The sequence below is a fragment of the Symphalangus syndactylus genome, chromosome 2 (genome assembly GCF_028878055.3).
Source record: "Symphalangus syndactylus isolate Jambi chromosome 2, NHGRI_mSymSyn1-v2.1_pri, whole genome shotgun sequence".
Classification (NCBI taxonomy): domain Eukaryota; kingdom Metazoa; phylum Chordata; class Mammalia; order Primates; family Hylobatidae; genus Symphalangus; species Symphalangus syndactylus.
Window position 1 is genome coordinate 47,612,248 of NC_072424.2, and position 12,080 is coordinate 47,624,327.

General features: G+C 35.2%; 1 protein-coding gene across 1 annotated transcript in view; it reads left to right on the plus strand.

Annotated features, from left to right (window-relative positions):
* The window catches only part of FILIP1 (filamin A interacting protein 1), a 264,825-nt gene extending 255,623 nt beyond the window's left edge, over positions 1 to 9,202 (plus strand). The window contains exon 8 of the mRNA XM_055255809.2: positions 6,803 to 9,202. Within this exon, the coding sequence (XP_055111784.2) occupies positions 6,803 to 6,843 (41 nt within the window). The 3' untranslated portion in view covers positions 6,844 to 9,202. The remainder of the gene's footprint in view (positions 1 to 6,802) is intronic.
* The last annotated feature ends 2,878 nt before the right edge of the window (positions 9,203 to 12,080 follow it).

Below are 12,080 nucleotides of genomic sequence, written 5' to 3' on the forward strand. Positions count from 1 at the left end.
TGACTGGGCTCTACTTCTCCATTCTTCTGAGCATCTTTCCCTTCCGTTGGCGGGACCCCCACACTCCAGGCTTAAATAATTGCTTGACTGTCAGGCCACGCCACCCTTCCTTGACTTGCTCAATTTGTTCCTTCTCCCTGAATTGCCCTTTCTCCTATTTTTCTTTTGGCGGATGTGTCCTTCTCTGTTCAAAGCCTATTTTATGAATATTGCCTCTTCTAGGAAGATAAACTATTATTTCAGAATCTATCCTGCGGTTTAAAGGCCTGTCCACTGCTGTACAAAGCTTGGCACTCACTGTAGATAAACAAAACTAGCAGCTGAAAAATGGCAGAAAGTTGGGCAAGAAAGAGCTGTTTCTGATTCCTCTCTTTGCAACACAAACCAGTGAGAATGATGTGGAAGGAAATAACAAGTCCTGTGTGAGAACACACAGATAACGAGATGGCAGAATTACAGGAAGTCCAGGTACTGTCATTTTTGGGTGGTGAAAGTTACTTCTATTTCCCTCCAAAGGCACAACAGCAGGTGATGGATGCAAAACAGCCAGGAGTCCTGGACTGGGGAGTTCTCACCTCAGAAGCCACCATGCCTGTGAAGAAAGGGGCCTGAGAGCTTTCTGTGAAGTACAAACACACCGTACATGCATGAGTTACAAATGGCCCTTTCCTCACCCTTTCTGACTCCCCCAGCAGAAAACAAAGGCACTTCAAGAACGAGAAAGTTTCAGGGGTTTGTCTCATGCTCTTCAAGTTCATGAAGGACCCTCAAAATAGGACAGAGAGCCTCTCATTTTAAAGGACCAAACACCACCAAAAAGCAGGATTTAGATTTAGGATAGATATCAGGGTGAATATCCAGAGAAGAAGGGCTGCTGAAAAATGAACTTGATACCTGAGAGAACTGAAAACCATGAGACTGGAGCCGTACTCTTTTCTACCACCAAAAGGTTGTGTAACCTTTGGCATATCACCCTACCTTGGCCTATGGTTTAGCACTGAGCTATAATTTTTTATGATTCTGGCATTCTCCCTTAGAGTCATAATATAATATGCTTCACTATTGTTTAGCAAGCACCTTACAAGATCCTGCTACAATGCGTTTCCTAAGATCTAATGATTAATTACTTATCTGGTAAAAGTACTTTTGGCCCCTCTACTTCTGCTAATGCTACATATATGCAAAATCACAGAGCTGGTTAGAACTGAAGTAGACCTTAGAGATCAAGAGGATAATTATCTATTACTAAAGAAGACAAACAGCAACAAACCCTCAAAAAAAAAAGCCCTGAGGCATACAGATGTCTAAGCATCTTATTAATGATAAGGCCAGGACCAAAAATCAGTTCTTCAGTTTCTCCCAGTACATTATTCATTATTTCATATGATGAAACTACTTCAAGTGAGTAAAGTGTACATTGATACATAGACTGAAACACTCATACTCATTGGGTCAAAATAATAATGCTAAATGATTTTGAGCTACTAAGACATCTTTATAGAAACTGTGAAAAAGTTCTTACAACAATATTTTAGTGAATATTGTTGTCCTTATTTAAAAAGCGCAGTGACCTCAGTTTTCACACGTAATGTTATTTTGCATGCTATTCTGTGACTAGCCATAGACTTAGAACAACCTAGGTATTTACCATCTGTGTTTAAAAGTAGAACCTCAGCATGCTTTGCTCAAATACTTACCTATTTTTCCATTACTTAGTTTTTATTTATAGTTAATGTTATATATGGGAACTAATTCAAATTTGCTTGTATCTGTAAAACAGCAATCTATGCTGGAGATAAGAATTAGCTTGCCAAAAAAGAATTTATCACTTATAACTGTGATTATTGGTGAGTTCTGCATCCTGGGGAGGTAAGGGGATAATTTGGGCTGATGGTAGAGTGGGAAATCTGCTGGAAGGAAGCAAATAAATTATTAGGTGGTTGAGAACTCCCAAGAGAGTTTGTATCATCTGGTTCAAAAGTTTCCTAGAGCAAATGACAGAACCTATTAGCGGAAGTATTTTTAATTAGCTGAGCTGAATCCAAAAGAGGAATACAAGTCCAAATCAAGAGAGGAAGTTTCTTGAATTTCCTATTTAAAACAGATGTTTTAACAGAACTGTGATTAATTTCTGAATGTGATAATAACAGGATTGAACCCTGAAGCAGTTTATGAAAATGAGAAACTTGAAAGTAAATCATATCTAAGTACTTCTAAAAGGTAAATAGAATGTAGGACATTTTTGCAGTGGACAAGTTGTTCTGAGGCCAGTAGGTTCAAAGCTGATGTTTGGTATTTGGTCAGGGGAGGGGAAGAATAGAACAATCCTAAGCTGGTACCTCTAGGCAGAGCCCCTGGTAGGTAGGGAGCCATAGAACATGGGAAGCAGGCTATATATAGGCAAACTGATGCAAAATCCAAGAGGATATGTTTTTGTTCTGTAATTTGGTGTACAGCTTCCTGTGGATAAAGCAGTCCTCCTTTGCTGATGTAACGTCTTGTTATAAGTTGAATTTCTGGTATGTTTTGTCTTTAGTATGTGAACTTAGAGTCTAGCTATTAAAGTGATGTGGCCTTATTTGCTAGAGAAGAATGTTTTTTTTTTTTTAAATGTAGAGCTCAAGTGTTCCTTTGCAGTGTTTGGCAGAGTATAAACATGAATTACTTGGGAGGGAGGTATTGGCTTTTTAGGGAGTACATCTTTCTCACTTTACAGCCAAGGATACCTCCTGGGAGGAAACAGAATTCTAATTTGTTGTGAGGTTGCCTCACTCTGCACTCAGGAGACAGTCTCCCCCAAATTTCTCCCCAAATCCTATCTCATGCACACAGCTTTGGATCTCAAGTCATATGACTGGCTAGTAGTTTTGGGATACCACCCAAGGAGGATGAATATTTACTAAGGTCAGAAATCAAGTGTAATTGGGAATTGACAATATGTTGAACTTCCTTTCCAGGAAGTTATCCAATAGCTAGTGTACTAAAAGACTTAATAAAAACTACATCATTTCACATAACGTCATAATAACAAATAATGTATTTAATGTGTTACCTGAAGTCTTTTTAAGGAAAAAAACATCAAGGTAACACTGGAGAGAAACATATGGGGGAAATCGTCTCTAAGTACACTTTGATAAGCCACTAATGTCAAAAATATATAAAAACTCAGTGTCTCATATGTATATGTTCATTGAAATTTAGGGTTTTTTAAACTTCTAATTAGAAAAAAAGGAAATTATGTTAATAAACATCTTCATATCAGAGGGTGCCAAATTTAAGTGCTTTGCTATTTTGAGTTTGCTGACAGAGGTGGTAATTACCTATGGTCTTTGGTTCCAGTCTGCCTATTAAATGCCCTCCAAATCACTATTGTCAGAAGAGTGGTATCTGTAAGAAGAAAAATTATGATAGTTGTGCAAAATTATGATCTGTAAGAAGAAAAGTTATGAAAAATTATACCTGATTTTACTGAGGTTATTTTAGAGGCCCCAAATGACCTGTAGTTGAATCTTGTTCTGGGATGAAATGAAGACAGTAGGAGATGGAATAAAATTTGCTCACTGAATCTGTAACTTCAATAAAATTTATAACATTATTTTATTGTACTATATATAAAAAGACAGGAACAGACTTGGGAATTCAAGTCTCTTTTTTTTTTTTACACAAATAATGGCATTAATCCCCAAAGCACTAATTTTTAAAAATTTATTTAATTTTTTTTTTGCTGGCAACATGGACTCCATGTGCCTCAGACAGTTTTGCTGTATAATGAGTTACTTCAAAATGTAATGGCTTAAAGCAATATATTTTTTTGAGACTGAGACTCGCTCTGTCACCTAGGCTGGAGTGCAGTGGTACTATCTCGGCACACTGCAACTTCCGCCTCCTGGATTCAAGCTATTCTCCTGCCTCAGCCTCCAGAGTAACTGGGATTACAGGTGCACGCCACCATGCCCAGCTAATTTCTTGTATTTTTAGTAGAGATGGGGTTTCACTATGTTGGCCAGACTGGTCTTGAACTCCTGACCTCAAGTGATCCACCCCCCTCATCATCCCAAAGTGCTGGGATTACAGGTGTGAGCCACCAACCCTGGCTTTAAAGCAATATTTTAAAAATTTATCACAATTTTGTGCATTGGCTGGGTGATTCTTATTGAGTAAGACTGATTCTTATTCAGCAGAGACTTGGGGAAAACATAGCTAATAAGCAACTATAGATTTAGTAAATCTGTTTAATAAGTTTCAATTAATATAGCCAATATCATATAGATTTTATCTCACTATCTCTAGAAATAAAGTGAAGTATGTCTCCATATAAAACAACATAATTTGGGCTTAATTGTGTTCTTTTAAATAAAGTTTATGTACATAAATATTAAATACCACTTTTTATTAAAGTATTTTTTATATAAGTAAATTTATATAAGATAAACTCTTATTTAGCATTATCAAGTATTTCTGAGACATTTGATTTAATAACACATCTGATTAATAGCATTAGCATACATAGCATGCATGGATTATGAGTTTGCTAATTAAAATACAGTAATTAAATGTTATGGTCCAACCAAGACATTGTTTCTTCTGTGTACGGACCCTTATTACTATCATGGAGATTTTGAAATGCTAGGATTAAGACAAGGCAACTCTAAATTGCCTTAATCCTAGCATTTTGTAAATTTCCACTGCTGCACACTGAAGGAGAAGGAGAAAGAAGGTATTGTGGTAATACAAAATGCTAACCCTGAAAGGGATTTTTGAGATGCTCTCTAATACCCTTATTTTGTACTGTGGAAACAAAGGCAGAAGATTTCTGAATTACATCCACAATAAGAACAATTCTGATTTCACTCTTTATCTATGCTTTCTTAAGGGAAGGAAATTGGAGATACTTTAATTTTACCAGGGAGATTTGAGACTTGGGTCTTTTTACTATTTGGAATCTACTGCAGAATTTTTTTTAAAGTAACATCATTTATGTTTAAACATTTTAAAGAAACATCATTTTAATTTTGGATGCTAATTTTTTTTTTTTTTTTTCTGAGACGGAGTCTCGCTCTGTCGCCCAGGCTGGAGTGCAATTTTTAACTACATAATATTTAATTAGTACTTAAAATTGTTTGCCTGAAGATTTTGATATATTTTTAGGCATTTAAAGAAGTTGAAGCTGGAACATTTTTTCAATGAAAAAAATGAGATGGTTAATAAGGGCTTCTGGTATAGTACAATATAGTATGTATGTCTTAAGAGCTTCAGAAAACCTTCATAGCTAAATATTCTTAGGTATATAAGACATTCTATAGTTCATCTTACTTGGCTTTCTCATCTACCTCAAATTCAAGCCAAAAGGCTGAGGGAAAAATGGAAATAGCTCCACCTATTGGTCATCATGAGGTAAAGTTAACGACACCAAATTAAGAAAACATTTTCTTTTTGGCAGATAATCATGCACTGTGTGTAATTACTATGAACCTATAAGTTTATGGCATAATACGATTTAATTAATGTTTACTTATATACTAACTACATAAGTAAAAATAAAACTTAAATACTAGGTATTTGGGATGAATGTGAAAATAATAGGTAGAAATTTCTTCATGTTATTGATAAACCCTGACATAAGTTTCTGCACTCACAACATATACCATATGTTGACAGGGAGGTATTAATAATAAATTTTTTTGGGTGAAGAAACTATTTGAAGTTTGAATATTTTCTTTCCCTTGCTGTGTATAATCTCAGTGATGTTAGGAATCTGTCTCATTTTGATCATACATGTAGTTCCATGCCTTCCTAGTAGCACAGTATACAGCCTCAATAAATAGTTCTTCAATGACTGAATGAGGTGAGTCATACTGATACATGTTCATTAAGGCATAAAGTTTACTATAAAAGAAAAACCAGCCAAATAAATATAAATATTAATTATCCATGATGTGCTGGACTGTTGTAATTACTATCTCAATCTAGTTTAAATTTATTTTTATAAGAATAAATTTATATTTTAAAACATATAGGGAGGCCGAAGCGGGTGGATCACGAGGTCAGGAGATCGAGACCATCCTGGCTAACACGGTGAAACCTGTCTCTACTAAAAGCACAAAAAATTAGCCTGGCGTGGTGGCGGGAGGCTGTAGTCCTAGCTACTGGGGAGGCTGAGACAGGAGAATGGCATGAACCCGGGAGGCGGAGCTTGAGGTGAGCCGAGATCGCTTCACTCCACTCCAGCCTGGGAGACAGAGCGAGACTCCATCTAAAAAAAAAAAATAATAATAATAACAATAAACATATAGAGTTATGCAAAAAGAAGCAGTCAGAGATAAAAGTGAGTCATCTATACTTATGGACTTCTTAGAAATAATATCTCCTTAATTAAACTCTAATCCACACACACACACACACACACACACAAAGAAATTGAAGAGGTGTAAATATTGTTCAGAACAGAAAATTTGGCTGGAAGATTAGAGTTACTTCTAGGAAATAGTCTGGTTTCTCATTAAGAGGTTTGTATATAGTAATTACTATCTTTGTTTTCAGTTCTTACCTTGGTTAAAACTGATCTACTATTGTCAGAACGTTAGACGTAGTTTCTAAAGGGCTTTAAGAAATTTCGAGGTAAAGTACATACGCCAATATAAAGACGTTGCCCAAGAATAGTAATGCAGGAAAGTCTATTAGCCTCATGTACCTGTTTTTGTTTGTTTTGTTATTTAACATCTATGATCTTTTAGTGAAATGATGTAGCTTGATTCTCAGTATCAATTTAATTGAAAATGCCATGTCTTTTTTCTCTTTATAGAAAGCATCATCATTCACCAGTTACGAATGAACTCCAGATGAAATGGTAAACCAAGCACATACTGGGTGTATGTACGACCTCTGAATCCCTATTGAATGGACAGCCCTCAATCATGACTAAGGTCCTCCATGCTACTGATCACTACTGGAAATATTTTACTACTTCCAGTGATTTTTTTTTTTAAGGATATAATGTAAAAGCTGAAAATGGCCTTGCTGATAATATGAAAATATGTAGCAAGAGCAATTCAATCTATGTGCCAAAAGAAATTTCTTTTTGCAAAGCTTTCAGGTCTATGGGCACACGCTGTATAACTTATTTTTTATAATACATTTTGTAATGTGATTTTTTTTCCTAAAGTGTTTCCCTTTTTCATAGTCTCTGGCACATATATCTATGGAATACGCTGTCAGTTCTTCAAAGTACTGGTATTGTTGCATTCAAAATGGTAACCTATAATTATTTTCTTTTTATCAATTTATTAATTCTGAGAAAAAGAAAGTACAACTATATTTCCTGAGGTAAATTCAAGAGGTAAAACTTAGAAGCAGGAGATTCTCGAAGAGGTTTAACTATTGCTTGTACAATGCTATGGTTCTGATCATGGTTCAATACTAACAAATAACGCTCTGACTTAAAAGCTTAATTTTAAATACTAAAAATCAGTTTCTAAAGTTGCTCTTTCTGGTGTTCTGGGCCAAAAACCTTGGATGAAATGATTTTTATGTAGAACAAATTCATAAAAGGAGATGTACCAGTTTAACCAGTAAGGGTAATAAGAACAGCTTCGACTGACAGTTCAATTACACTTCTGATTGCATTATTTACTTGTATGTATAAGACTTATAATAAGGACTGTGAAATAAAGATAGTTCTCACAATCTAATCCAATCAAAACTTGAATATAAAAACAGACCGAAAATGTCAGGATCTTTTTAAAAAAATAAGACTGGGCATGGTGGGTCATGCCTGTAATCCCAGCACTTTGGGAGGCCAAGGCGGGAGAATCGCTTAAGCCCAGGAGTTCAGGATCAGCCTGGGCAACACAGGCTGATTAAAAAAAAAAAAAAAAAAAGTTAGGGGGGCCTGGTTGCTTGTGCCTGTAGTCCTAGCTACTTGGGAGTCTGAGGTGGGAGGATCACTTGAGCCCAGGAGATGGAGGCTGCAGTGAGCCATGATTGTGTCACTGCACTCCAGCTTGGGTGACAGAGTGAGACTCTGTCTCAAAACAAAGACAAACCCACACACACACAAAACCCCCCAAAACCCAGAAAGAAAAAGTAGTACAAGAAATCTCAGGATCGATAACTTTTTTCCCCTTGATTTTGAAAGATTTTCATAACTACAGGCAGGTTAGAGAATATATTCTTTGAAGATAAAAAGCACAACATGCATTACTCAAATCTCAATGTCAGAGCTACTATTGAATTTAGGTTTATGTGAAAATGTGCATCTAAAGTCTACTTGAAACCCTGGTAATATACTTTTAAAGACTGTTAATATGGACATGTTTTTAGTAAGGTCTTTAAAGATAACTTTAAAGATAAATTAAGAGTTGACACATCAGTTTCTGAATGTGGAAATCATTTATCATGTAACTTTACTGAAATTAAAGAAAGAATGCTTCTGAATGTCACAAGGACAACTAAAAGCCACACAAGGAGGACTGCTGGCCCATTTCTCTAGTCCACAGGTTGTGCTCAGCTTTAGAAGCCCACACATGGGCATCCAAACTGAGTCTCTGGAATAGAAAAATTAATGCTGGACTTCCTCCCCTGTGTAAACTTGGAAGGTTTTAAGTTACACCTTGGGGAACTGGCAAATCATTTGCAACATGTATTATAAATTACATGATGTTAAAATTATTTTTAATTTTTTAAACTAAAGGAAATGTTACAGTAGGCTTGCCATAGCTTGAATGATTGTGAAAACATCACATAACCTTCCAGAATTTTGGTTACTAAGAAAACTGGAGTGTGTATGTGTGAAGATTTTTTAGAATTGTTACTGGGTTTTGTTTTCTGAAAATGTTGACTGTAATGACATTTTCAATTAGAAAACTGTTTTAGTTAGTACTGTTATATTTTTTGACTCACAGTTAAGTATCCTATTTGCCAATGTTTGTACCTCTGATGGCAAAATTATTCTGATATATTAGACTAGTATTTGAAGCAAATAACTTTCTCAACTTGTGGGAATTTTATTATACTAATAGTGAAAATGTTAGAGGATAAGATTTTAAATACTTCTTGATTTAAATTAAAATACTATAAGAAATGTATGTATATTTGGATTTGAAGGTTTTTTTTTCCCTGGATTTATAATGAATTTGGAACTTACAAGAACAATGAGGATGATGGTGCAATCAGAGTCATTTAGACAGATGCTGAGCTTTTTCTGTCCATGCTATGATTAAGTCCTCTGTTTAAACCCAAATGCAATGTGGGTGACACATGAATAAAATTAATTAGATTAATTTTGAAATAAGAGAATATGCAAAATTAACAAAAAAAAAAACCCCCAGAAAACACTGGTCATCTCCTTCTCTAATGAATAAGGAAATAAGATCATAAATAGTCCCATCTCGACATGCATATCCAATTGAAAAAACTGCCCTCACAGGCAATCCTGGCACAATCCTAGGCTCATAAAATCTCTCTTTTCTTGTAAATAAGTCTCCAGTCATCGTTCTAAATGGGAATCATTTTTAATGAAATAATTTTAACTGTTTTCTGAAATATAATCATAATCAGTGTTTCTAGTTCAAGGTACAATTGAACTAATCCATAATTTTACCCTTTTCTTTTTGATAAGAGAGTGTTTCATGAGGATATCTTTGGTAGAGATCTTTTCTCAAGTATTTTATAAAATATTCGAGTTTGATGAAGATAGTAGATAAATACACCAGCTGTCAGATGCCTATAATTTTCACAAAATGTGAAGGATTCATTGTATCTTAGGATGACCATAAAAAAATTCATGGTGTGGAATCTCTAAGCATTAATAGAGACAACAACGCTACTGCAGTAATACACAGCTATTACCCATCAGTGGCAGAGCAACAAAGTGGTGTATCAGGCAATGTAAAGTTTTTGCCTTTTCTGCTAATGCTGTGGTTGAGTTTTCCTGGAAATGAAGAAAAAAAACATAGCAAAAGTAGGGTGTGTTAATGAATCTGATGAGTGACAAGTCTAAAAATAGCAAAAGTGCAAAATGGAAGTCAAAAAAACACAACTGGCACCTGAGGCATATTTCCCCTTCTTTATCTCCAGTGCTATGCCTCTGCTAAAAATATGAATCATAAAGCAAAGGAAAAAGAGAAAAAAATTGTTGTAATACAGTAAAAATCACTATAATAAAAGTTTATAAAAATTGAGTTTTTTGGAATTGACTTTGGCCTAGTGACCATTAGTATATTTTTCTTAATTTTTCAGCATTTATTCCATAATAATGTGATAACAACTGTGTGTGTTACCTAGAGAAAATGCTGTAGATCCATACATTTGAACAGAAATGTTTATCGATGCCATAACATGATACATTTGCTTTCTGGGGTTGTTTTTTGTTTACATTATTTAGGAAAATTTTACCTTACCATCATAGATTTTGTTACTTTAATAATGCAGAACTATATTTATTTAATCTAGATTTTGTTTTAAAATTATCAAGTGTTAGTTTTTACAAATAAGAGGCTTATAATGTGGCCAGATATTCTTAGAATTCTTTTAGGTCTAAGAGTTTTCAAAACTTTAAGAAATACATTCTATTTTTGCACCATTTAAAATTTTGTTTCCTTTAAGTTTTATTAAGTACACGAGAAGTTTATTATTTTTCATTGAATCCAAGTGAATTTATGGATATGTACTTATCTTTTATATGAATGTAATAGCTTGCTTTCAGTTCCTCACAGGTCATTGAAATTATTTAACCAATGAAAACATTCTCTGTTACTTCCAAAGTCAACTATGTTTATCAAAATCTCACTAGTGTGAGAAAAATAACAAGTGTAATATTAAAGCATTGTGCAATATCTTGAGTTGGAACATAATATTCAGAAAATTAAAATCATTTAAAATGAGTATACAACCTTCTTTTTATTTAAAGTAATTTGCTCTAAAATAGTTTTCATCTCTGCATTTCATATTTTCTTAAAAATATGGTGTCTTTCACTATAGATAAGCAGATGTGGTATAGCAGGGCTGCCAGGATGAGGGATGCTCTTCCTCTGGATTACACCACGGTTTGATTCTTCAGTAAGATGAAAACTTTAAGACACCAAGAAATGGAAACTGGTTAAAGGGTTTCCCTCCCTGCTTTATTCCCACAAACTGCACTGTCAATCAACATTCAGATGTTACTCCACAGCTGCTTTTGTCAATCTAAAGGTAGATCACTCAGTAGAGCAAAGGCTCCTGAGGCTTTGCCAGCAGTCCAAAGCCCAGTGTCTACAGAGGCATTTGGGTCATGGTTTTTGCAAAGTGGGATGTGGGTGAGAGTGGGGTTGTGTTCTGACTTCCTTTATTTCTATCAGCCTGTGCCAGAAATAGGGATCTATACAGCTACATCCAATCCTAACTTACCTTTGCCTTATCTGAAACAAAGGAATGGGTTTCTCTTATTAAATAATAAAAACATTAGTTTATTAATTCCTGCTAGGAAGTAGCCTTTTCTTATCCTTCCTTCAACTGCCCTGTCTCCTTTTCCCTGTTATTCAAAGACCTTTCCCATGACCACAGCCACATTCTTTTTTGGCTGTTCTGGTTTTCGGTGCACAGTTCTTTCTTCTCCTTGACAGCAAGGCATGTTTAGTCAAAATAACAGAGTGTTTTGTAGGCACCTAATAATTGACCCCTAACCCCAGATGATTGCTCCTTTGGGAGCAATACCTCAGTCAGGGTATTCTGTGCCAAATTTTCCTCACCAAATTATTCTGGTTGCTGATGTTTTCCTTGCAGAAATTTCTGTGCCCACGGAAGATTTCAGAGGCAGATCATCTGGATTAAATAAGAAAAAACCTTCAGTAATCACTGATTCTAAGGGAAGGTATGCCTTTAAAAAGACAAGAGTTTCATCAGGCCTCAAGATGGTTTATACTGCTTTATTGACAGAAATGTGCTCATTTTTGCTTCACAAAGGGGCATGTATTGGTGCCCACATGGAGCACTGACACAAGTAGGCAGTGGGACAACAAACTGATTATCTCCCAGAAATGGAGGGCACCAGAGATGTCTGTTTCCATGGTCACCACAATCTGATGAGATCCTGCTTGAGGAAAAGA